Below are 24662 nucleotides of genomic sequence, written 5' to 3' on the forward strand. Positions count from 1 at the left end.
ACGACGGACGCGCTAAATTAACGTCACTGAAGCTATTCCCTGCTCTTGGCAACGGGAGCAGGGCTCCCTGGGATAGCATCCGGGAACTGAAGCAGTTCCTATCCGCTCGCGGCATGGGAGTGCGAGGGGTGATGTTCCATTCAACGCGGGAACAGCTAAATGTATGTATGAATGCGCGCGCATTAAGCACATGTGCACGAACACCCGAATAGAGCTAATGCGTGTTTGCGCAACATCACTTCATGCTTCAGAGGTATCAGTGGGTTCCCAATTCCTCCCTTTGGCAAGTGGGCGGGGGACCCTCGCTTTGGATTGGCTCCAATAAACCCATAGTTTTTAAGCACAGGCTTGTAAAACTGCCCAGATTCATTCAGTTTTATCTTTTGGGGAGAACTGAAGAGGACTGCAGGCAAGATAAGCTGGAGTAGAGTTTTTTTTAATGAGAACATAGTCCAGTAGAATTGCCATTACTTTCCAGTACTGCATCGGGTTGCTCGTTCTTCTGCCTTAGACTGAAGCAGAAGTTGCTGCCCCATGAAGTCGGTCGGCCCTTTCCATCCTGGCAAAGGCTGTCTTCGTTGAACCTCTGCATGCATGCTGCTATAACAGCGGAGGAATGCTGCCAGGAAAAGGTGGCACCAACCTTTTCTAGGTGGGAGTGGAGCAGGGGTTGTTGCTCATATTTATAATGGTATAAAACAACAACCAGCTGTTAAGATGTCTCAAATGTCCACAGAGGACAGCTGGCTTAAGAAAGTGCTACCCGTTGCTATCCTTGAAAAATTGGCCCTCCACTGGAAAGTATTAAGCGGTAACACCAAACATGGGGATTTGCAGCTGTTTGTTGGTCTTTCATGACATATATGTGCAATTGTTCTGATTTCAAAATTGTGCCAGCCAAAAATGACTTTATGTAGAGCTATTCATGACATCTATATGTGTCTTTACATATAAATAGCCCGTAAAATTCATTGTGTCTTCGGGTCTTCATCAGATTGCATGATGACCTCTTGCCCATGCCTATATGTTCATCCTTCACCCCCTTTCTCAAATGCCCACGGAAGAGCTGGTAGTTTGCTTTCTTACACTGTGTCATTACAGGTTTCATGCCTCAGTCAATAGTGGTTTGTTTTGATTAATAAAATTTATTTTTTTAGAAAATCAGTTGTTCCTGAGAGGGACAAGGTGCAGCCCCATCTACCCAGCTGGTTTCCTTCCTTCAGAAAGATAGCATGAGATCCATAAGACAATAACAAACAAAATCTTCAAAACACACACACACACATACACGGAAAAATATACAGGGAAGGAGGAGGAAAACATGGAAATGTAGGCACCAGTCCTTACATATACTTAAAATGAACATAATTCTGCTGTCCCTCTTCTTCCTCTGGTGCAGCCAGATTTACAAAAATATTGCTGTCCTGCAATCTATGCATGCTTAGTGTAATTGTGATTAGCTGGTTCACTAGCTATAGGTTCTCCAAATCTGTCTATGGAGTGGTGGCTCTGTAGATAAACCTTTGAGAACGTGTCCGAAAGCAAAGCCCTTCTTCCAGCTGGGCTAGCAACTGCTACTCAGTCTACTCTGAAGCAAATCCATTTGAGTTCAGTGGAACTTACTCTCAAGTAAGCGGTGTTAGGATTGCAACCTTGAATGTTCACATGCCTGGCCTAGGGAGTGAGCTGTTTACTTTTCAAGATATAAACGCTTTATAATTCTGAAATAACTCCCATTCCTTCACCTCTTCAATTTTAATGGAAACGCTGTTACTTATTTTCCTCTGAAAATTGTTCATATGATTTGAAAGTGATCAAACTCTTGCATCAAATTAAAAGAAAAAATAAATATTTTTGACTTAAAAGTTTTCCAAAAGTTCTATTTCTCTTTCCCCCACCTCTCTCTCCACCAGTCTTGAGAGGTTCATTTTGAGTAACTGTTTAAATGGGCATTTTGTCTACATCTACATCCTGGTTTATAGAGTCTGTGTTTGGATACGTTTTTGTTTCCTTTCCAGATCTTGGGATGGAGAGCAGCTGCAAGCCTTGCTTGGTCGGTGCTGCTGCTTCCTCTGTGTATTGCAGCCTTCATCAGCATTAGCAGCATTGACTTCTTCCACCCGGTACAATGGATCACAAGTATGTCAGTGCCCTGCCTGAGACAAATGTTACAGAGCAGTATTTATGCAGTTTTTAAATTCAACATTATTTGGGCATATTATCACAGCAATCCTTACAACAGCCCTAACATTTAGGCCAGTGTTCTCATATTACATGTAGAGCAAGGATGGGGAAGATTTTTTTCAGCCTGAGGGCCCCATGCCAATGGGGGGGGGGGTGCGTGGCAGAGGCAAAAATGGGTAGAGCAACAACTGTATATGGTGCCTTTGTACAGTAGGCTGGTTCCTACACACACTCTCACACCCCTCTGTATCCTCCATCCAGACATGCCAGAGGTATTATCAGAGTTACCTCTGGAATTACCAGTTCTGGACTGGGAAGAAGGCAGGGTAAAAACAGTAAGAACAGCAACAAGAATGGTTTAGTGTGATGTGTGAATGTGATCACTGAGTTTATGGCTGAGATGAGAGAGATACCAAAGACCCCCAAGGTCTCAGCCCAACCTTGTAGGCACTAAGATCTAGTAGTAGCTCTGTTGTATAGTACTTCTCATTCATATTTTTTCTCCTGTCTTAGGCTCATTCAATGACCTGTATACCTCCTACGTTATTTTCTGCATACTGCTAATGTCTGTGGTCATACTGGTAATAAGCATCTTCAACGTTGAGTTTCATGCAGGTTGGTGTTGAAAGCTGCATCAACTTAAAAAGTGCCGTTTGATTTGCTGATTTGTGCTTAACTCTGTGCATAACGTTAGGCTTTGTTTTAAACATTGGAATCTGTTTCTTTGTGTGTCAGTAGAAACTTAGTTTCCTACCTTTGCTCTTAAAACTCTCCATTAATAAATGTGGAATAACTCTAAATACTGTGCTAAATCCTTAAAGACCATTCTCCACTCCTGAAGGTCTGATTTGGCTTTTTTAAAGAATTCACTATCCTACAATGAACTCATGAGTGCTTAAATGTGGGGCAGTGATTGCCTGAATGTGGTGTCTTGAAATGTGACACAACATATGTACGTAACGTGATATTCTTTAAGTCAGGAGGTGGTTAAATGTTCTTATTTGCCTTCTTACTTTGCAGTTGTGCCTTCTATTCCTTGCTCTCGGTTAGCTCTGATAAGCAAGATTATCCACCCGCAGCAAGTGATCCATTCCGTTGCTCATGCTGTAATGGGAATGCTGGTAGCTTGGTGTGCAGCAGTTATGACGAAGGGGAAGTTTCTCTTTTTATCTGTACCCTGCACAGCTACAGAAAGGTAACCCTGGGAGTGGTTCAAGAGCTGTTTATTAAAATGTAACTTCTTGTGAATGCTAATAACGAAATGCTGCCAGATAGTTCACATTAGGTGATTCTCATTTTGCTGCAAGTATAGAAAGCTAGTAGGAAGATGTGTGCAAGCAAATGTTTCCTGAGAAATAAATTGCTGTGTACTTGTGACCCTTTGGGTGCAGAAGATAAAAGTAGCCTTGTAGCCACAGGTGAGGCAAGGAGAGACTTGGTGGAGGAAGGAACGTTTGTGCCATCTCTCCTCTTCTAAGCTCCTCGGTATAAGGGTTTTTGTTGACGACTAGCCTGCCAAAAGGCTAGAAGCTTGCATTTCCATGAAGGCCATAGAGGACGGGGCTCCCCCTGTACTGTAGCTTGTATAGGAAGTTAGTAACAATTTTTGCAGACTAAAAATAATACATGCAATTATTTACAAACCTGGATTAAAATACTCCAAAGAGGCTGCACCTTTTTCTGTAGCCTTTTCCCTATTTTTAGGAAGCAAGTCAAGGTTGCTGAGAAAATGCAATTCTCACACCAGCTAACTCCAGCCAGTGATCCCATAAGGGTTATAGTCGGTTGCAGTTATTTGTTGGATAGTGCTCAGGATGCTGCCACTGCCCCCCAATATTTGTGCAATTTTATCACTTTTTAAAAAGTCAGTAGTTAAAAATGAGCACCTCCTTGCAGTACCATATGTATATCTACAAGGCGAACTGAATATAAAGTTGGGGAATGTGTATTTCAGTCTGTTTATTATGTAATAGATAAACGAGAGTAAAACTTTTTTTCATAGTTGCTGGACAGTGTTTTGGAATGAGTCCACCGCCACCTTAATTTTGCAAAATTGGATAACATTTCCTTAAAGGTAGAATTGAGTATAGAGCTATTATCTTCCTGTGCAACTAAAGGCTAAAATTACTGCTTTGCTTCAGTGTAGCTGATGCTGATCTGCACATGTGCCTGAATGAGTACCACCTCTTCCTTTTGCTTCTTGGAGCCTTTATGGGTTACAGCTATAGCCTTCGGTATCTAGTTAACAATTTGAACTACCTTCCATTTCCAGTTATACAGGTAAGTGCACAAGTAACAGCAGGAATAGAATTCAAACACTGGGCCACCTGTAGTGCTTTTGCTTTTATGTGATCATGAACGTCAGCGGTTTGAATCTGTGTGATGGGGTGAACTCCCATTGCTCTGTCCCAGCTTCTGCCAACCTAGCAGGTCGAAAGTACGCCAGTGTAAGTAGATAAATAGGTATCACAGTGGCGGGAAGATAAACAGTGTTTCTGTGTACTCTGCTTCCATCACAGTGTTCTGTTGTGCCAGAAGCGTTTTAGTCATGCTGTCTACATAACCCAGAAAGCTGTCTTTGGATAAACACTGGCTCCCTCGGCCTGAAAGCGAGATGAGCACCACACCCCATAGTCACCTTTGACTGGACTTAACTATCCAGGGGTCCTTTACCTTTATTATTATTATTTTTTACCTTTTACGTGATCATGACTATTACCTATTTGGAGGGAAGTCATAACATGCTGGGTCCAGGAAGGATTTTCCTGCAGGGCATAGCTGCAGCATAGTGGGTGGGGACCCAAGAAAGATGAGCAAAACTTGAAGAAGGAGACTTCCCACGTCTGTTGGGACTCCTAGATGGTGTGGCTTGTGATGTGGGCCTCTGCAGTGGGTAGGCAAAATTGTCCCAGATCAGACAGAAACCCCTTATATGAGCAGAGCTTCCTTCTTTCAACAATCTCTTATATCCGCTTGCAGTTCTCAGGATCCAAACAAAGGATTCTTGAGATTGTCTGTCACCCTGTTATAGTTGGGCTTTGATGCTGTACAGTACAGTGGGTTGGATCCAGAGAACTCTGTTTTTCCCATAGTGTTTTCTAGGCTGCTCCCCCTTTACAAGCCCTTGTGTTCCGTTCAAAGGATGCCCCTGAGGATTTTGGGGATTCCCTAGAATCCAGCAGAGTGGAGCTGTAGCAGGATGGTGAAATCAGAAGAATTTGGTTTTGCTGCCATGCACATGCAGAAGTGCCTTTCCACTCATGTAGGACACCTTTGGATCCAAGCCAGTAACCTATAGTAATACAATATTTGGGAAGAGAGTAATTCTAAAATAGAAGAAAACGTGCTCTTAATATCTGTCAGGATCTTGCAGTATCTGAAATCGTTTCTGAGTTTAAAATGTGACATATTTTAAAATCCAAAGTCTGATATATGGTATGTGGATAAGAATATTCTGCTGTTAAACATTTGCCCAATCTTTTTCAGCAATACAAGTATCTGCGCTTCAGGAGATCACTTCCGTTGCTTGCAAGGCATAGTTGTGTGGAGTCGCTTTATATGGTCAGAAACTTTTGTGCTGCTTACTATTTCTTTGGTAAGAATTTTTGGTAATTTTACTTCTCTCCCCCTGCCCCCTTTTCTGTAAATGATATGAGTGGGAAGGAAGCCAGCAATTCCCTGATAACAAGTTGCTGAATTGGGGTGGGAGGGGGCTTTACATAAGAGTTGGCTGCCATAGTCATGCCCAACTTTTGGGGTTTACAAAGTCAACTGGCCAGTATAGGGGAGGGGGAAAATGCTCTGTGTAGCGGAGTTTTGCCCCAATTTATCACCATTTCTTTCAAATTTCTGTTGGTAATATATTTTTATGCCAGAAATACATTTCCTCTATGGAAGTGTTAATAGACCTGTGTTTTTACAGCTTGATTTCCCCCCCATTTGTGGCATTTTAGGTTATATTCCAAGGGCATGGATAATTACCACAATGAACCTTCAGACCGATAGGTTAGTACCTATAATAAATAAATAAATTGAATTTCTAACTCTTCATCTTGTAATAGAGGAACTCCTTGTACATTTTGCAGGTTGTCAGATTCCTACCCCGTGCTTTAGAAAATAAGACTCCCAGAGCAGCTTGAAAAAACAACAACAACAGCCTAGCAAGACTGTCCCCACTTTCAGGCGTATAATATGACACACAAGGAAGAAGGAATGGGGAAGGAAGAGTAGGGAGGAAACAAGCTCAGACTTCATGCTTTAAAATTGCAGTTCTCCTAGCGTTCAGTTGGGGTAGAAACAATTCAGGTAGGCTGATGGAGTTTAGCCAGTGAGATATTAAAACCAACACTTTTAATTGAACCCAGAATACAATAGGAATGCTTATGCAAATACTAGAGTAGTGGTATAATAATTCCCCCAGCAACCTTGTCAGTGAAAAGTGATGCATTTAATTGAAGTTTCTTATTGAGGGTGGTCTAGCACAGATGTTTCTTTCTAACAAGATGTGCTAAGTAAAAAAGAAACCTGGCCTCTCCCACCACCCTGGTATAGGCGTCCTTCCTATTATTGATGGCCACTCAAGGTCACATGCAGCTTTGATGTCGTACAGAGCTTCAAAACTTAACTTTCCAGCTCCACCCCACTAGTCTGATGGTGCCCACAGGAGAATAATATTCTTCCATGGAGTACGATAAATAGACTGAACACTAAAGCTTTCCACCAGGAATAGTTCTTACAGTGTTGGGAGATTTTAAAGATGTTTGAGGCTCATTGGGAAAGGATGGTGACATTATCCTCTCTGGCAGTGGGAAGTAACAAAGAACAGACTTCTCAGGCATCCTTGGTGGACCTACTGAGTCCGTTTGATTCTGTGTCAGTGGAGAATGTCCCAACTGTCTTCCACTATGCCCTGAACAATCGTATGGGAAACACTTTCACAACAGAAGTATTAGAATCGCATTTCCACTTGCATACCGTATTTTTCGCTCCATAAGATGCACCAGACCATTAGACGCACCTAGTATTTAGAAGGGGAATGCAAGGGAAAAAAATATTTTTAAAGGGAGCGCTGAGCAGAGCCTGCATGCATCGCAGGCTCTGCTCAGCCCTCCCTTTCACGAGCCGCGTGGAGCGTGTGTGCGGCGCTTGCAGGCTTCTCCCTCCTCGGCGGGAAAAGCCCCCAAGAGCCACAAACATGCTCCAAGCAGCTAGTGAAAGGGAGTGCGGCTCTTGCGGGAGGTGGGGGAAGGGACTGAGGGGCTGCCCTCTGTCCCTTCCCCCACCTCCCACAAAAGCCCCCAAGAGCGGTGCGCTCTTTAAAGGGTGTGTGGCTCCTGTGGGCTTTTCTACGAGGTGGGGGAATTCCCCCACATCATAGAAAAGCCCGCAGACGCCACGCACCCTTTAAAGAGCGCACAGCTTTTGTGTGCTTTTCTATGAGGAGGGAGAAGTGACTGACACAGCCAGTCAGTCCCTTCGCCCTCCTGGGGAAAAGCCTGCAAGAGCTGCGCAGAGCTTGTGTGCGGCTCTTGGAGTTTTCCCCGCCTGCCTCCCCCCTGCATTCGCTCCATAAGACGCACACAAATTTCCCCTTACTTTTTAGGAGGGAAGCAGTGCATCTTATGGAGCGAAAAATACGGTAGTTCATTTGTTGTGTTGTGTAGGCGTATATCAAAAGCGACCCTTTTGATATAAATCAGCTTGTATTTATATACTGCTCATTGCAAAAAAACACCATCTAATAGTGTTGGCTCCCCCCCCCCCCGGCCTTCCAGTAAACTTCATCCTCTGGACACGATGACTGGTCTCTTGGATTTGTCCCTTCTGTACCACAGCTGGCTATGTGGCGTGTTTCTTCTGATGACTTGGTACATTGCATGGCTGCTCTTCAGAATCTATGCCACTGAGGTTGGTGCTGTATGTCTGATACATACAATCTTACTATCTCTTCCATTTTTAAAGCAATGCATGAATGCTCTTATATTTTTTGTATAGCTCAGCAGGACTCTTGAGATCAGATTAATTGGTTTTCAGTTGGATAATTTTACATTCCTTTCCCCTGCTTTCTTGTCAGGGCTGGGTTGGGTTGACAGCCCGTCCGTTTTGCTGGTTTGACCAGGCTTGCAAATGTTCACAGTATATATTATTATTAATTTTGACAAAGGGGTTTTTCTCATGGCGAGCTTCAGCTACTGTGTGCGTTCCATTTTCAGGCACATCATTTTCCTGTCCAGCCGACTTTTGCGGAAGAAACCGACCAGTGTTTACCTAAAATTTTAAGCAGCAACCCCCCACCTCTTATAAAGGTATGAATTTGGTTAAATACACAGACTTGTCAAATTGCCTCTTTCGTAGTCTTTGTCATAATAGAAGCAATTTGAATAAAATATAAGTGATAAAGCATGGGATTTCATGCAAGGTATTTTTCAATCTACCAATAAAATTCACACTAGAAGCTTGCAGCCAAGGATTTGACAGGTTTTTTAGATCACTATGGGAATGTAATCTTTTCTCACCTCTGTAACTTCTAGCCATAAGTTTCTTTTGCCCATGTTCCTGGTTTTCCTTCCCCATCACATTCCTCTTTCCCCTCTTAATTCCTCTGAATCGTTTCTTTCTCCCACTCCTTTCTGAAGTCGCTGTGCTTCTGTTTTGGGATCCGAACCCCTCTTTCCCTAGGTCCCTAATGCTTCTATTGTCTCCTTCCTTAGGCCATTCTCTCTGGCTTGCCTTATCAGTTTAGCAAATGACAGCCATAAACCCATTTTCATTCTCCATCCATTTTCATAACTCTAGCAGCTCAATCAGACCCTGCCAAATGCTTCACCAGTGCAACATGTTAGTGCAAAAATCTGTCTGCGTATCCCAGTAATTTCTTATACGTTTGCTTGTGTACCTAAAATGGCTGAAGCTCTTTGTCCCTTATCTAGCACTTAATGAAAATGCAGTTCTCAGGTGTGTCTGGAAAAAAAGCAATAATTTGAAAATAATTTATTTTGAGGGTTCAGATAGATAGCCGTGTTGGTCTGATGCCGTCGAAATAAATTTAAAATTTAAAAATTGTCCAGTAGCACCTTAGAGACTAACTAGGTTTGTTCTGGGTATAAGCTTTCGTGTGCATGCACACTTCTTCAGATACCTGTATCTGAAGAAGTATCTCAAGAAGTGTGCATGCACATGAAAGCTTATACCCAGAACAAACTTAGTTGGTCTCTAAGGTGTTACTGGACAATTTTTAAATTTAAAATTTATTTTAAGGGGGCAGAGTGAAGGGAATTTTAGTGATAAAACTCGAGTAAAAACATTACAGCTGTTAATACTTCTAAACATTTCCCCCTGCAGTTCTTGGCTTTACAGGACTTGATGTTCCTTTCCCAGTATTCTTCTGTGCGACGTCAAGAGGTCTTCAGCCTTAGCCAGCCAGGTATTTGGAAAACAATATCTATGACCCATTAAGTCAGAAGGGGAAAGTGAGAAGTACTCTGTAAGAAGCTGACTTTGAGGAGAGTTGTTCTGTTTTCATTGTTGTATTTAGCAAATACTAGTGAGGAAAGGTAGGTTTTTATACATAGCATCTTATGCTGACCACCACTGTGTCCAAAACAAGGTATGAGGAGGTCCAAGATGGATTGTATACAAACAGCATATCCCCTCTGCACTGGCAAAGCAGACGGTGCTTGTCACATGCATTTAAAAGTAATGCAGCTATGCATATTATATTTGGGCTTTTTGGACCCCAATACAATGTTGTAAAATATGTTGGAAATGCCTCACTCCACTGCCTGATGTTCCAGTGTTTATTGACTAGCTTCTGATGGCTATATGATGCTGCTATATTCGTGGCCTAACAGTTTGACCACAACTTTGGGCATTTAAAGGGTTGATGTTTTGAGTTGATTTTTTTAAAAATTCACATACTTCACTGTGATATAAGGGCTTGCGTAATAGCCTGACCCCTGTTTTGGGCTACTTCATGCTATGTAAATTGGCTAGACTTTTTTGGTTGTAAGTTGCTCTGAGTTGCCTTGGGCAAGATAAAGTGACTAGCAAATGTAGTAGTAATAATAATAATTAATAAGTTTTTAAGTCTAGACATTCTGCTTGTCTGTAAAAGGTGGACACCCTCACAACTGGACTTCAATCTCCCAGGAGTGCTTGAAACTTTTAAGTGATCTGACACAGAAACTGATAATGCACCAGGAGGCTACAGCTGCAAATGGGAGGCTGAAACAGCAATCTGTGGGGGACATGAGACAGCCCTCTAGCCCTCCAGGTACTGGACGAATCAGTTGCAATGTTGCAGTTCTTGAGTCTCCAAATCACAGCTGGGCCTGCCAATGGGTGTCCGGGGAGAATCTTATTTCAAAAAGGGGTAGGACAGCTGATTTATTGTTTCACTTGCATGTGGAGCTTTTGCTGGTTTTTTTTCTTTAAAAAACACACATTCCAGTGGGTGTTTGTAAAGAGCGGCTTCAGACTTTATGTGGGAATGTTGCCTTGCCATGGTTGTGCTGGTGTTTTCTTACAGTAAACCCATGTTCACAGACACACATTGCTCAGCCTGCAGTGAAAATGTACTAGGGAACTCCCCGTGGTTTCATTCCGCTTTATGTCATGAGATATGCATCCGCCCTTCATGCTTTGCTTGTGTTACAGCAGTGTTTCCCCACCAATAAACAATTATAAGGTAAAGGTAAAGGACCCCTGGACGGTCCAGTCAAAGGCGGCTATGGGGTTGTGGTGCTCATCTTGCTTTCAGGCCGAGGGAGCCGGTGTTTGTCCACAGACAGCTTTCTGGGTCATGTGGCCAGCATGACTAAACCGCTACTGGCGCATGGAGGACCGTGAACAGAAGCCAGAGCACACAGAAACACTGTTTAATCAGAGTGCATGGAAACGCCGTTTACCTTCCCGCCACAGCGGTACCTATTTGTCTACTTGCACTGGCATGCTTTCAAACTGCTAGGTTGGCAGGAGCTGGGACAGAGCAATGGGAGCTTATCCCGTCACGGGGGTTTGAACCGCCAACCTTCCGATCGGCAAGCCCAAGAGGCTCAGTGGTTTAGACCACAGCCGATATAATTGAAGTATAATAAAGTATGAAGCAGCCCTAAGGAATATATCGCCTCCTGTTGCTGCCCAGCTGGGATTTGGATCACTGTCAGTAACTAAAACATTAGGTTTGCAATGTGCATGACTTAGTGAATGCTACTTGTTGGTATAAACCATTTTGAGTTCTTCTTGTAAAATATTCTTATTTGCCAGGAGCAGCTGCTGAAGAAACATCATTTCACACTCCAAGGTCCATTATGCTTCCTCGAACCCAAATGCCTTCTCTGGTCAAATCATCTCTGTTGCCTTTGAAAACATCCCCTTCTTCTGACGTCAGAAGCAATTTAGGGTCACCTTTCACACCTCTGAGTCGCAAGGCTGGCGTGCTGGATTTAAATTCTCCTTGGAATGGATCTGTCCAAAGTCCCCATATTATGAGGAGAGGACCAAAATTATGGACAACAAGTTCAGGTAGAATTTCTTCTCTCCCAACCTTAGTTTGAGCACTTAGCTACTTAATTACTGGGACACCCAGTTAGGCTTTTTTTTTTTTTTAAAGGGTGGGGGAACCAACAGTTTGGATTTCTTTTGTAGATCTGCAGTGGACAGCCTCTTCTCCTGAACCCTACCCAATGAGTGCTGTTGCAGGTGGTGCAAATGTAGCAGTACAACCAAGTTTTATCTATACGTGGCTGCAGAGCAAGAAAGAGCAGGTATACAAAATCAAGCAATTAATGAGTCAATACTTCCACCAGCATTATTTTCTAGTGCATTTCCCCAGCGCTTTGTAATGTAGTTTAGTACATTTCCCAAAGCAATCTGTAAACTTGCAGCAATGACCGCTTGATAGCAACTCCTATCCCTGCAATGAAGCAGCATATTTTTGTTCTGATCATTGACACAACTCCAAAGATTAAAGCTTCTACTCTACTGAAGCTCTGGATTAAAATAAATGTGGGTTGCAGAACATAAACCACTGTCAAATGCAGTGCTTGCAATTCAGAATATCTAGACCATGGAGAGAGACTAAGATAAAACCTGAAATGCATTTATTTGGACCTGCATACTGCATACAGCGCCTAGGACTTGCCGATCGCATGGTCGGCGGTTCGAATCCCCGCGGCGGGGTGCGCTCCCGTCGTTAGGTCCCAGCGCCTGCCAACCTAGCAGTTCGAAAGCACCCCTGGATGCAAGTAGATAAATAGGGACTGCTTACCAGCGGGAAGGTAAATGGCGTTCCGTGTGCTGCGCTGGCTCGCCAGATGCAGCTTGTCACGCTGGCCACGTGACCCGGAAGTGTCTGCGGACAGCGCTGGCTCCCGGCCTCTAGAGTGAGATGAGCGCACAACCCTAGAGTCTGTCAAGACTGGCCCGTACGGGATGGGGTACCTTTACCTTTACCTTTTTACTGTTTTAAATTGTTGGGAATTAGTTCCAACAAACTCATTTTAGGATTAGGGTGTCAACCAGTGAAGCTTAAAAGTTTTGGATTACTTTTAAACAGAGAGTAAATATCATTTTGATCTGCCAAAGATGTTCCGTTGTCTTTTCATTGATATTTTCTTCTTCCAGATCAAAACCTTCTTATCAAAACGAGTACTGATAATGTATTTTTTCAGCAAGGTAAGGATGAGGACATGACTTAATGATCAAAACTTAACTGGGCAGCAAAGAATTATTGTTGTTACTACCTTTTGAACTACTCCTATGAAACCTATGCTCATAACTATTGAACTCAAACGAGATAGGGGAACCTGTTGCCCTGAAAGCAACTCTCATCATCCCTGACCATTGGCCCTGCTGGCTGGGGCTGATAGGACATTTGCAGGGGGACAGGTCCCTCATCCCTGAATTAGGACTTGATACATTGATCCTTGAAATAAATGCTGTGTAAACTGAAAATTTAGCTTCAAAGTACTAATCTTCATAGGGTTAACACACTGAGCACTGAAACTATTTTCAGATTAACTTTTCATACAGAGCTCGTGATGGCTAAACTTTGGTTAGTTCATTTTATTTCTGTATTTGAAACATTCTGTTTATATGGTTGGCTAAAGGGTTTGCAAAAACACTTCTCTCTTTCTCTCTTTCTCAGAACCCTGAGGCTTCCATTCAGGCTCTCTTTTCTGATACCCAAATGCATATTTGGGCTTTGGAAGGTAAGCACTTTCTTCATATTGGAAATGGCTCTCAGATGCTGCTCCCTTTGATTTATGTGGTAACCTTGCAGTGAAATTCACTCAGCAATATCAATTCATTTTTCTTTTGGCACACCCTCCTTCTCAGTTTCTGGGTTCTCACCCAGGGTTGAAACAAACTCTCAGCTCACCCACAAAAGCCTCACAACCAGAAGAGTTTCTGGAAACAGTAGACATCACCCTAGTCGCTTACTCTAGACTTGGTTTTTATGGGCAGGCCCAAGGTAGATGGCACTTCCTTAGGCTGCCTACAGCTGTACAGCTGCACTTTCCACACCAAGTTCCAGGTACAGCTGGTTTGTAGAGTTCCCAGAGGGTCCAAAGGATGGGAAAAGGGCCCTCCTCCACCCACAGCTTTTTCTTCACCCTCTGCCCTCTCCTCTGCTTCCCACTGTGTTATAATCCCAGACTAAGCAGCAAGTTATCCAAACTACAAATTACTCCTTTCTTTAGGTTTGTCGCATCTCATAGCAGCTTCATTTACCGAAGACAGATATGGAGTTGTCCAAACAACACTGCCTTCTATTCTGAATACGTTGCTAACTCTTCAAGAGGTGAGGAGATTTACTTTCTTCTTTAAAAAAAAAAAGTGATATGAACTCCTAACATGTTAATTGACTTAGGAAAAAATGGTTTTTGTTTTGCCATGACTTTTTTCAAGCGAATTTTAGCCATAGAAGAAAGGTCTGATAAGGTAAGGAGGATATTGGTGCTTAAGTTTCCTGTTGGTTTATTTCCATCCTAGGTGGTAGACAAGCAGTTCAAGCTTCCTCATGTTTCCAGCAAACCCCCCCGGATTTCAGGAAGTCTGGCAGACACTTCCTACAAAACCCTTCGATTTGCCTTAAGAGCGTCACTGAAAACTGCAATCTATCGGATCATCACCACTTTCGGAGAGCACTTAAAGTGAGGTTTGGGCTCATAAAGCTGCCTTAATGTTCATTTCTAAATATAATGAGATGTACCATAGGCTTCCATCTCTTTTCACAAATGAATGAAAATGAAAGGTTAGCAGGAACCATGCTCTACTCTACGTAGAGAAAAATAAAAGAACTCTCTGCCAGGGATTTTACAAATTGTTATGCGCAGCAATCTGTGTAGCTTTGTACAGAAATGTTCTTCTAAGGCAGCATACACACTATACCTTTGAAGCACATTCAGAGCACATTTGCCCCCTCAAATAATTCTAGGCACTGTAGTTGGTTAAGGATTACTAGGAATTCTAACTGTGAGAGGTAAAGTTGTAAGGTGAAAATGTGCTTCGAATGTGCTTTGAAAGTATAATGTATACACAGCCTAACGGTGCTTTGAAGAAATCGGGAGCTGCATGATAGCAACTGAAAAGCCTTTTATCATGCCACTACCCTGCTAGACCATGAGTTGACCCCAGCATTACCATCCTTCCATTTCCTTGGATTTCCAAGTAATAGCAGAGGGATGATAATGTTGGGCTACATTTATTTGCCCAGGTTGTTTAGGCTTCACGTTTTTTTAAGAAAGTCATCAAACCTTTTCTGAACTTTGTATATTAAAGTGTTTGGGGAGCAGGTCTGCAAAATATGTTTTGTGTTTTTTCTGTTCTCCAGTGCCGTGCAAGTATCTGCAGAAGTCAAGAAAAGACTCCAGCAGTTCCTGGAGTTCAAGGAATAGTTCAAGTCAAACTGCCTGTGCTGTTAACAGGAGGATAATGCAAGTTCAGCTGCCTCAGATCAAAAGAAATTGAAACTGATTTGATCTGTCCTACTGACTTTCCAGAGGTGTACTTTAATTGCAAGTCACGGGGTGACTAAACTGTCAACAGAAGTACTTGAAACACTTAGAATAAGTTACTTGACGTTTTGTATAATAAAGTGTGTTTTTTTAAATGAATGAAGGTCTGCAGTAGTTGAATGCTATTATGATTTATGTATGGCAGATAATGGGAACCTGTGTCCTTCCAGACATTTTGGGCAGCACCTCCAGACATCCCTGACTGTTGGTCATGCTGGCTGGGGCTGATGGGAGTTGGAGTCCAACGACATCTGAAGGGCCATTAGTTCCACACCCCCGATATATGAGATTGCTCTGATTTGAAGGAGGGTATGGGTTTTTCTACATGATCTTTACTGATATGGCACTTTTCTTCTCATAACAAGTGGCTTTCCCCAGCCACTCTGGGCGGCTTCCAACCGAATATTAAAAACAATACAGCATCAGATATTAAAAACTTTTCTAAACAGGGACGCCTTCAGTTGTCTTTTAAAAGTAAAATAGTTGTTTATTGCCTTGACATCTGCTGGGAGGGCGTTCCACAGGGCAGGCGCCACTACCGAGAAGGCCCTATGCCTGGTTTCCTGTAACCTCACTTCTTGCAGCGAGGGAACTGTCAGGGAAAGCAGGTTGAATTCACTATTTAAGCTGAGGGGCCCATAAATCATTTGAAGAGCCACTGTGTGGATGCAGAGGATTCTAATACTGAATATATAAAACAGTATAAAACGTTATCTTGTGGCTGGCCTGTTCAATGAAGAAAATGAAGACGTCAGACAAACATGCTATTCTTTGCTGTACAGATTGGAGAATAAGTAGAAATTTACATACATTTGAATGATTGTTTTTGTGCTGCACGCCATCCTGATGTTGCAGTTTCTAAAAGGTGGTAAATATATAAACTTTTGCAAATAAATAAATAAATAAAAAGGTCTGGCTATATCTTTGGTTCACCACCAGAGGTCACTGTTCTACATGTAAATAGCATGTATTGCCTCCTTTCATCCAAAGAGTCTTGCTTTGCCCTTAACGACAAGCCGATCTGCAATACAACCTAGTTTCTCAAACTTTGTTGAGGGCTCAGCATGATGTGACAGGAAAGGGATCCTGAGGCTGGAAGTCAGATCAGTCGGAACACCCCATCAATTCTCGTTCATCCACTTTAGGGTTCTGCGAGTGACTGCTCTCGAGTGCCTCACCAGATTTAGTAGCTCAGGAGGACCAGCTGCTTTATTTCAATTATGTCTCCATGGTGGGTGTAGTTTCAGGAAGGACCAGAAATACAAAGGTTCTATTCTTTTATCATTTTTGAGATTGTTTTAATTTTCCTTTCTAATACAGTGGTACCTCAGGTTACAGACGCTTCGAGTTACAGATGCTTCGGGTTACAAACTCCACTAACTAGGAAGTGGTTGCTCCAGGTTAAGAACCTTGCCCCAGGATAAGAATGGAAATCATGCGCCGGCAGCAGGAGGCCCCATTAGTGAAAGCGCGCCTCAGGTTAAGAACCATTTCAGGTTAAGAATGGACCCCTGGAACAAATTAAGTTCTTAACCTGAGGTACCACTGTACATAGCAAGCAATAACAACAACCATAAAGAAAAGAAGATCAAAGCAAGATCATGATTCCATTATTTTCAATGTGAGTCTGAGATACACTGAGGGGCCAACACAAGAGATGGTAGGCAAATGAATTGCGCCTTGCTCCCCAAGTGCCTTCTCTAACTAGGGTTACCACATGTCCCCAGGTTTCTGAAAAGCCCTAATCCTAGCAACAAGGCCAGTGCACAGGGACTAGCTGTGAAGGAAAGAGCCAGTTTAATTGTGATTGTTTTGGTTGACATGCGCTTTTGAGGAAAAAGGGGGAAAGGCACACTAAAATCTATGCACAAATTACTGTCTGTGCAACTGTGAATGCATTTGTGTGTGTGTCCTTTCAAACACCATCCATTTCCTCTTCAATTAAAACAACAAGAATGTGTGGTGCGTGGTTGGGTGATAATGACAACACAGGACACACAGGACTTAAGAAACTGACAGTTTTTATTATACTTTCTTGTGGCTTTTAGCATGAAATCGCAGTATAAACATGGGAGATACAGGGTTGTATTCCATACAGTCTGACTCCTGAGGAACAATTGCATTTGCAAAAAATAAAGTAACACTTTGCAAAGCAAGGGCAATTCAGGGTAGATTGTACCCAGGTTGCCTTAAACCAAGTCATCTCATGGGTCTATCTAGCGCAGTATTGTCTGCTGACTGGCAACAGCTCTATAGATTTTTAGACTACTGGACCATAGATCTTCCCAGCCATACTGGGATTAGCTGGGGAAATGTCCTATGACTCTTGGCATGTGATAGGGCTTTCAAAGGCAGAATTAACATCCGGGGTTAGGGTTGGAATAAAAAAGCTCAACAACTTTCGGGTTTGAGCTTTCTGTTTCCTGTAAGAAAGAGAAGCTGTATTTGGAAAACAACTCTTGTCTGTTATCTCAATCCAAAGCCATTCTTTCCCAAAACAACTGTTTGGGAGGGAGGGTTTTGTGGCTCCTTGTGTAGCGTTTGGTATGCATAGCCATTTCTGTCACATCAGATCCTGTAATTATGGTCACATGCACATTTTTTGACCCACCTGCCTATTTTCCTTTATATGCTATGGTTAGCGTTGCAGAGGACAACTTCCTCTGTGAGAGCTCCCTGATTCCAGAGCATTTGAAATAACAAAGCTTGTCCTTAAGCAAATACACAGTTGCCCTTATCAGTCTTGAAGACGACTGGAATCTCTGTACATCCAGTCTGGAGAGCTCTGTCCATGTTGAGATTTGCTGTTATATTGCACTGGGCTGCTACCAGGGCAAATTATAATTTAATTGCTGGTTTAAAATAAGTTGCATTATATTTTAATTATTGGTTTAACTAATTTGATTTTATTATTACCGTATTTTTCCGTGTATAAGATGCCCCATGTATATTTTGGGGGACTCCAAATTAACACAACACCCCTCAGCACTACCCGTGTATAAGACGAGCCCCAATTTTAAACCTAATTTTTTGTTTAAAAAACCTAGTCCTATACACGGAAAAATACGGTATGTATTTTAATAATTAATGTTTTTAATGTCGTAAGCTACCTTGAATCCCAACTTGGGAGAAAGGCGGAATGTAAATATATTAAAAAATAAATCATAATTCTATTGTTTAATTATTGGGTGTCTCTGCCTGTTATGAGAAATTGGCCCTGCTCCATATACCTAGAGAGTGTAGTCTAGAAGGGGCCAAGAGGGACCACATGTGTATTACTTCTGTTTTAGCTAATAAAAGCTAAGCTCAGGCTGCTATATCAACAGAACCTCGGGCATGGGTAACTGGAGAGAAAAGGACAAACGGCTCCTGTAACTTTTATATTATTTTATTATTTTTACTGTCTAGAACTAAGGAAGAGTTCTCCAGTAATTTAACCTAGTTATCCTCTGGATAAGCAGCCAAGCGTAGAGAAAATTCAGCTAGCCATAATGATGGACTATAGTTTTGAAAAACTGGCTAAATTAATATTCCCCCCAGAAGCTAAGAGGTTAATGCATCTAATTAGGTTGTTTTCTGCTGAAAAAGACTTTCTACTTGTTGAGAGACTACATTGTTCACAAGTATGGTGTTGTCTCTTTAGATTCATGATTATAAACAGGCTCAAGGCTGGCAGCCAAACACTTGGCTGGCAAATTCCAATAAATATGTAAAATTCAGCTCCTCCAGATGCAGTCTGCCAGTTGGTCTAAGGCTATGGGGAAATGGCCTCCCAAAATTCTGCACACTCTTTGTGAGTGGTGAAACTGAGGAGAGGCATTTTGCTGAATATTTTTTTGCAGGTGAACTGGGGAGGTGAAGTCCTCAAACAGTATTTCTCTGAAAATTATCTTCAGAAAATTTTGGCTCACTTCATGTTGAATGAAACTTTGTTTAGAACTCCCTTATAGGTGAGGAAGGCAAATTTCAGTCTTAGTTTAAGGGCTGCCTCAGGTAACACTGGGAATGGATGGGTTTGAATAGACGGAAGTGAGGAACTGGTACCTTAAAAATGCAGCAAGACTTTTTAAATGTTGATCCTTGTTTGAGGGTGATGGTGTTGGTTTGAGATCTTCTTAGCATCCTAAGTGACATTTTGTGGGGGTTGCTGTTTGCCTTTTGGCAGAAACATGGATGTGTTTGACTTTTAGTCTACAGTATTTTAAAGCGTTTGGATTTTTTTTTGTTCTAAAAATTTGACATGAATTTTAATGTGAACCTTTGTAAGCTCTCTCAGGCAGCTATTTGGCTGAAAGTCATCATAAAAAATGTCTAACAATAACAAAACTTTACCTCAGGAAAAGGCCTGGGAGGAAGAAACATGGCTGTCATATACCTCAGTGTTCTCTCCCTCACACAGCAGTGACCATGTGCATTTAAGTTATCCCTTTTGCTTAAGTTTAAGAGGGTATAGAGGTCCTCTCTTCACTTGTCATTTGCTTTCTTGTAACAACCCCCCACTAAAAAAAAGAGGAGCATTCATCATCCATTTTTTCTACTAACACTGGTAGAGGAGAACTTTATTTTACCCATTTAACACAGTGAGTGGTAGTCAACTAAGTTTTACTCACAGTAGACCTGTTGAAATGAATGAACCTAATTTAGGCATGTTTGTTAATTTAACTGGGTCTACTCTGAGTAAAACTTTGTTGAATACCATCGGGGCGGGGGGGAGAGACAACTATGACTTGGCTGCAAAATGTTGCTGCAGCTTCTGGCACAGAAAAGAAGGTGAAAAGTGCTAATTCTCTTATATGTACAAACACCAACACACAGCATGTGCACTTGCTGCCTCATTGTGTACTCCTGCTGATGGGTGTGTACATATAATAACAGCCTAGGACAGTCAAGCTGCCTCAGTTCTTCCACATCTGAAGCAAAGCACATCCACCTAGAACTGGCAGCAAGGACGACTTTTGTGCTTAACTCTTCTAGCATGTACAAAACATCTCCACCCCTTTGCCAGTGTCACAGATACACTGTATGTGATAAGGTTCCCCTGCCACAAGTGCAGTACAGTGTAGACTGCAGATAGAAAAACCACAAAATGGCACCACCAGTTATCATGGTCAGTTTGACCTACATTCTGTCTTGGGATAAAACACACACTGAGGGGTTTTAGCTTAAAAGGAACTGGTCAGAATAATCTTTAATCTCTCTCTCTCTCTTGAAAAAGGATGTTGATGAATACCTGGCCTTTGTATGGCATTGGGTGAATTCAGTTTGAAAGTTCTCCAGTTACTTTCAGTTATTCATAATATAATACCTCTTATCACAGAATCTTCCTCTCAGCAAAAATCTTCAGACATTCTTTAGACTGTTTTTTTTTGCCAAAAGCAGAGGGATGTTAGGATCACCGTCTATAACTTCTCTAAAAGAAGTGGCCAATTTGTTTATCATAAAAGGTTGGCCCAGAAACATCTAAAGATCTGGAAGATCGTGTGCTCCTATCTTGAACGTTTTATTAACCCATCTGGTGCAGATATTGTTGACAGTGACACCAGACCAGGCCTGTACTACTTGTGACCCCATGAAAACAAAATGCAGCCCAGTAGCCATGGATTGTTGTTGGACAGATATTTGACAATCTATTTTTACACACACAGGCGGGCACCAAGGTGTGTTCTCTCTCTCTCTCTCACACACACACACAAACATACTTGGCTGATGAGCTACATTTTGCAACCACAAGTTGTCAAGGCCAGGCAGGACAGGGTGTACTGTTAGGCAGTCAGTTGGCTGCCACAGGCAAGTGACTGTGGGTGTCATTAAAGGGCTGCAAATTGTTATTTATTATTCTTGTATTTTTACTGCCAGGAATGGGAGAGATGGTTTTTGGAATTGTCTGCTCCAGAATTACTTGGCTGGCTTTGAGTGCTATGCATTTTGGGATGGTGGTGGCGATTACCATTTGCTGTTGAACCTCAGACAGCAAAATGTCTTGGGCTGGCCCTGGCTGCACTAAGAGCATGGCTAATACTGTGACCCTATTATGTGGGCTCCTCTTAGCAATTTGTACCGTTTTCAGAGCTACTTCCCAAATTACTATTTGACATGAAAATTAATCCTAGTGTTGAGAGAAAAGTGTATATTTACATTTGAATGAAGGGATATGTGTCTCTTATTTTTCAGCAACCTGAGTTGTGAAGGTGCCAGACGCATGTATCAACTTTCTGAACCAGGTACACTCAACTGGACAGAAACTCCATAGTTAGACCTTTCATGTACATGCTATTTTAGCACAGAGGTTAATTTTTATGCCCCAAAATTTAATATGCGAAGTGGCCTTCACTGAGAAACTAAAGACCATTTTGTTATAAGTAAGAGATAAACATTGCATTGAGAGGCAAATGATTAAAGCCCCTCTCAACCAGAGTCCCAGCATGGATTTGTGCACCTGCAATTTACTTTAACAAAAATAATACAATTGTTAATGGATGTGGCATCTTCCATTAACCCATTAGCCCTAAGAATGTTAGCTGGCTGCCAGGAAACTCCTGCTCAAACCTCTACTTAAGTCATGCACTCACTACATGGCCTGATATAAAACATTATTCCCTCAATCTCATTTTGTTTGTACCATAGTGATAATAATACCAACCCATTTTATAGGGACTGTAAGTAGTGTTTATGGTGTTAGGCATGTTACTCATGAGCAAATCCCACTGATTATATGGGACCTTGCAAACATGCATCAGGGAAGAAAGCTTATGGGGGTAATGTCTGTGGAGCACTTAAACTTGTTTGGAACCCTATGGAGTGGGGTGAGAGTGATTTGGAGTATTATAACAGGTATATTATAACAGCAGGTAAAGGGTTGCTCACCCTTCCCTTTGCCACTTTTCTCATCCCAGTTCATTGCTCCCTAAACTGCTTCAGGGTTTTTTTGTTTTTTAAGCTGCACTGGAGTTTTTGTAATGTATAATTAGGCTTTCTGAAAAGCGATCATCTAATCATCATTGTCATCATCTTATGAAATAAATAAGCATTTCATTGTAATTTTAAAAGACAGTCTACCTTATTAAGATTATTTTTGTAGATATTCTCCATCCCTTCTGTTAGTGATCATGCAACATGTGTGATAGCTGATGACTAGGAAAGATAAGTTGGCATATGTAACTAAGAGTGACTACAGGTTGTCCACACTTTTTGAAAGATGTTTTGTTGATACGGGGAAGAGCAATTTGGTCCCCAGCTGTAAAACAGGGCCATACTAATCAAATAGGGGGGGAACTTAGAGGTAAAGTCAAATTGCTACACAATGGATTTCAACAGTTCTAATGTGTTTTGAACCTGTATGGTGGTTCCTCCAAGACAATTGCTCCCAAGCTTATTAAGTTAATAGTTTTTCCTAGGCAACTAGAACAAGCCCAGAAAATAAAAGTCTAAAAAGAACATGGTAGCATTCTTTTGATTCCTTGGTGGACAAGCCATCTCTTCTTGGAAGGGTGAGATTATTTAAACCAGTTTAAAAAACCCTCTTCTCTTTCTGTTTCCTAGACCAATTTTTATGCAGAATGGTGCTTAAAGCCACTTCTTATACCAGGGAACCACTTCTTATACCAGGGAAGCCACTTCTTATACCAGGGACGCGGGTGGCGCTGTGGGTAAAACCTCAGTGCCTAGGACTTGCTGATCGTAAGGTCGGCGGTTTGAATCCCCGTGGCGGGGTGAGCTCCCGTCGTTCGGTCCCAGCTCCTGCCCACCTAGCAGTTTGAAAGCACCCCTAAGTGCAAGTAGATAAATAGGTACCACTTTATAGCGGGAAGGTAAACGGCGTTTCTGTGTGCAGTGCTGGTGCTGGCTCACCAGCTGCAGCTTCGTCACACTGGCCACATGACCCGGAAGTGTCTTCGGACGGCGCCGGCTCCCGGCCTCTTGAGCGAGATGAGCGCGCAACCCTAGAGTCGGTCACGACTGGCCCGTACGGGCAGGGGTACCTTTACCTTTTATACCAGGGAACCAGTGGGGACCTTGGAGGCAGAGTATGTCACATTGGGGGGGGGGGATGGCAAAAATTAGGTAAGTTGGTATAATGGGTGCTGAATGGCTAGGTGATATCCATAGCTAATTTAATTACAGTGGTACCTCTGGTTAAGAACTTAATTTGTTCTGAAGGTCCATTCTTAACCTGAAACTGTTCTTAACCTGAAGCACCACTTTAGCTAATGGGGCCTCCCGCTGCCACTGCACGCTGCTGCACGATTTCTGTTCTCATCCTGAAGCAAAGTTCTTAACCCAAGGTACTATTTCTGGGTTAGCCGAGTCTGTAACCTGAAGCGTCTGCAACCCGAGATACCACTGTACTTTAATGTAACCTGGCTATTGTTATTATTTAATGTACTTATATCCTGCCTTTCTCCCAAGCTACTTTATAAAATACAAAGTAAACAGGTTAAAAGCAATAATTAAAATACATCAGAACTCATTTAGAACCCGCAATTACAATTCAGTTTGCCCTGACAGCAGCCCAGTCATCAGCATCATTTGTACCTTAGTTTTCAGAGGCCCACCTTTAACAGGAAGGTCTTAGCCTGTTAGCGGAAGGAAAACCTAGCCAATCTAGTCTCTCTTGGGAGGGAATTCTACAGTATGGAAGCAGCCACAGAAAAGTCTCTCTCTCTCTCTCTCTCTCATGTCAATGTCAATTGTACTTCACATGTTGATGAGACCAAGAGAATATGCTCACTTGAGGATCTTAGCCCCCAGGTGGGTTAATATAGGGAGATACAATCATTTGGGTAGCCCGGGCCCAATGTTTTGCCTCAAGCTCAGTGGTATTATATGTCACAAAATGTACCACAACATTTCCTTGTTGGACTAAATTAGACCTAAATTTGATTAACATGCTCACACGATCACTCTGCCAAAATTAATTATTAAGCAGTATCGATAGCATTATGGTAACTAGCCCCATGCTATGCTCCCAATTGCATTGTCGCCTTCCTCTGTTTAGAGATAGCTGCTCCCTTGAGAAAGGGCTCAAGCTCAGGCATAGGCAAACTCGGCCCTCCAGATGTTTCGGGACAACAATTCCCATGATCCCTAGCTAACAGGACCAGTGGTCAGGGGTGATGGGAATTGCAGTCTCAGAACATCTGGAGGGCCGAGTTTGCCCATGCCTGTTCCAGCTCATTGCAGGGCAACTACTTTGCGTGCAGAAGGTCCCAGGTTCAAGCCCTGCCATTACCAGATAGTGCTGGGAATGTAACATCTGAAACCCTAGATAGTCACTGCGATCAGTAAAGAAAATACTGAGATAGATGAACCAGTGGTCTGACTTAGCAAAAGATAGCTGTTCCTATCTATTGACTGGGTGACTTTGATTTTGAAATAGAAAATAATATATTTATAGATGCTAGATATGCTCATTTCTCTCCCCCCCCTCTCTCTATATATACATAGCCCTTTTTATATCCA

General features: G+C 42.3%; 3 protein-coding genes across 5 annotated transcripts in view; 2 read left to right on the forward strand and 1 right to left on the reverse strand.

Moving 5' to 3' along the window:
* Window positions 1-27: 27 nt before the first annotated feature.
* Window positions 28-15302, forward strand: NDC1 (NDC1 transmembrane nucleoporin). Of its 3 annotated transcripts, none has more exons than XM_083619451.1 (18): window positions 28-161; window positions 2019-2139; window positions 2698-2799; window positions 3205-3379; window positions 4326-4464; window positions 5671-5779; window positions 6138-6189; window positions 7959-8091; window positions 8397-8489; window positions 9526-9607; window positions 10298-10456; window positions 11449-11706; window positions 11830-11948; window positions 12808-12858; window positions 13331-13394; window positions 13887-13987; window positions 14179-14339; window positions 15020-15302. In XM_083619451.1, exons 1-18 carry the CDS (start codon window positions 114-116, stop codon window positions 15081-15083), a joined length of 2031 nt encoding a protein of 676 aa, XP_083475577.1. In that variant the 5' UTR covers window positions 28-113; the 3' UTR covers window positions 15084-15302. The 3 variants fall into 3 exon arrangements, with proteins under 3 accessions (XP_083475577.1, XP_083475575.1, XP_083475576.1); XM_083619449.1 differs by having other exon boundaries at window positions 133-253; XM_083619450.1 differs by having other exon boundaries at window positions 133-253; window positions 11455-11706.
* Window positions 12345-24662, reverse strand: part of LOC310765027 (doublesex- and mab-3-related transcription factor 2-like) — a 221407-nt gene continuing 209089 nt past the window's right edge. The window contains exon 5 of the mRNA XM_083619499.1: window positions 12345-12398. The gene's annotated coding sequence lies outside the window, so the exon portion shown is untranslated. The remainder of the gene's footprint in view (window positions 12399-24662) is intronic.
* Window positions 18857-24662, forward strand: part of GLIS1 (GLIS family zinc finger 1) — a 190722-nt gene continuing 184916 nt past the window's right edge. The window contains exons 1-2 of the mRNA XM_083619438.1: window positions 18857-19153; window positions 21375-21424. The gene's annotated coding sequence lies outside the window, so the exon portion shown is untranslated. The remainder of the gene's footprint in view (window positions 19154-21374; window positions 21425-24662) is intronic.

The sequence above is a fragment of the Podarcis filfolensis genome, assembly GCF_964270895.1.
Source record: "Podarcis filfolensis genome assembly, chromosome: 6".
Lineage (NCBI taxonomy): Eukaryota > Metazoa > Chordata > Lepidosauria > Squamata > Lacertidae > Podarcis > Podarcis filfolensis.

Excerpts from the sequence above, each read along its gene's own strand:
- NDC1 (XM_083619449.1), top strand. The coding sequence starts at position 164 with ATGTATGAATGCGCGCGCATTAAGCACATGTGCACGAACACCCGAATA. Across the intron at positions 6,190-7,958 it reads ATGAACCTTCAGACCGATAG|TAAACTTCATCCTCTGGACA; the intron begins GTTAGTACCTAT and ends CCGGCCTTCCAG. Across the intron at positions 10,457-11,448 it reads ACAGCCCTCTAGCCCTCCAG|GAGCAGCTGCTGAAGAAACA; the intron begins GTACTGGACGAA and ends CTTATTTGCCAG.